Source organism: Triticum aestivum, chromosome 3B (genome assembly GCF_018294505.1).
Source record: "Triticum aestivum cultivar Chinese Spring chromosome 3B, IWGSC CS RefSeq v2.1, whole genome shotgun sequence".
In the NCBI taxonomy this organism is placed as follows: domain Eukaryota; kingdom Viridiplantae; phylum Streptophyta; class Magnoliopsida; order Poales; family Poaceae; genus Triticum; species Triticum aestivum.
Genome location: NC_057801.1, coordinates 826,209,100 through 826,210,834, shown reverse-complemented (window position 1 = coordinate 826,210,834; position 1,735 = coordinate 826,209,100). Strand labels below are relative to the sequence as shown.

At 42.8% G+C, this 1,735-nt stretch overlaps 1 protein-coding gene across 1 annotated transcript in view; it reads left to right on the top strand.

The window, feature by feature from the left end:
* Nucleotides 1-330: 330 nt before the first annotated feature.
* The window catches only part of LOC123072692 (uncharacterized), a gene marked incomplete at its 5' end in the record, with an annotated part of 3,796 nt that continues 2,391 nt past the window's right edge, over nucleotides 331-1,735 (top strand). The window contains 1 exon segment of the mRNA XM_044496296.1: nucleotides 331-377. Within this exon segment, the coding sequence (XP_044352231.1) occupies nucleotides 331-377 (47 nt within the window).

Sequence of the window (1,735 nt, the reverse complement as noted above, 5' to 3'; positions counted from 1 at the left end):
AACAAGCAGGACAAGCACAAAAGGACAGAGGAGGAGCATTGATATCTTCCTCTCTCACTCCTCTCGTCTCTACCACCGGCCTTTGCATTCATATCATCTTTCATCTCTATCTCCCACGCTCCCACACTCACTCCTCACTCCTACTCCTACCTTTCATCCCCTCTTCTGTCCCTCCACCACTCTTCCCCCATCCCATCCCATCTGCCAAGAAACGCCGGAGGTCGCCGCTTGCGGATCCGGAGGTGGAAGAGAGAAACGTTGGATCAGGGGAGGCAGGAAAGATGGCTGACGAGCCCCAGCCCGAGCCACAGCTGGTGATGCCTCTGGTACTTGAAGCAACCAGACCGTTGTGCGCACCTCTGCAGCAAGGTCTCGATGTGAGTGTCTATCTACTCCATCTAGCACTGCATGTTAATTCACTACCTTTCTGGCACCGTTTCTCAAATCCACTTGGAGTGGTTCTTCACAAGTTTCGCCCCAAGAAAATCCCTACAAGCATATGCAGTCGTCACCCCCGTGCTCATGCATGTAGTCATGCTAGCGAGCAACACGCCTGGTTTCCTTTTTGCGTGTTAAATCAGTTATTTCAACGCCAAAAACTATCTTTCTGCCGCCGCTTCTCAAATCCACTTGTAGTGGATCTGTTCTTCACAAGTTCCGTCCAAGAAAAATCCATACAAGCACATGCAAGTTTTGTTTCAACGCCACTTCAGGTTTCTTTTTGTGTGTTAAATCTTTTACTTCAACGCCAATAAGATCAGGGGAAACCTCATTCTTATTATTATTGCACAAGTATTGCTTTCTCCCGCCGCTTCTCAAATCCACTTGGACTGGATCTGTTCTTCACATGTTTCGCCCCCTAAAAAAATTCCTACAAGCACGTGCAGCCGTCATCCCGTACGTGCTGATGCTATTGCTAGCTAGTAGCATGCACGGTTTTTTTTTTTGTGTGTTATTAAATCTTTTATTATTTCGACGCCAATAAAATTTGGGAAACCATGTTCTTATAATTATTGCTTAGGATGAAGCTTTATCACGGCTATTTTGTGTTAATCAATTTCATTTTCATATCCTGTTCTGCGATTCAACGTAGCAACAGCTGATCTATTGAATGCTAGCTAGTAGCACAAGCGGTTTCTCTTATGTGTGTTAAATCTTTTATTTGGACGCTAATAAGATTTGGGAAACCTTGTTATTTTCATTATTTCTTGGGATGATGCTTCATCATGGCTATTTTGTGTTAATCAATTTCATTTTCATATAAAATTTAGGACGTCCCTGTTCTGCGATTCAACGTAGCAGCAGCTGATCTAGTGGATGCTAGCTAGTAGCACGCGCTGTTTCTTTTATGTGTGTTAAATCTTTTATTTCGACGCCAATAAGATTTGGGAAACGTTGTTGTTTTCATTATTTCTTGGGATGAAGCTTTATCATGGCTATTTTATGTTAATCTATTCCGTTTTCATATAAAATTTAGGACGTCCCTGTTCTGCGATTCAACGTAGCAGCAGCTGATCTAGTGAATGCTAGCTAGCAGCACAAGCGGTTTCTCTTACGTGTGTTAAACCTTTTATTTGGACGCCAATAAGATTTGGGAAACCTTGTTGTTTTCATTATTTCTTGGGATGAAGCTTTATCACGGCTATTTTGTGTTAATCAATTCCGTTTTCATATAAAATTTAGGACGTCCCTGTTCTGCGATTCAACGTAGCAGCAGCTGATCTAGTGGATGCTA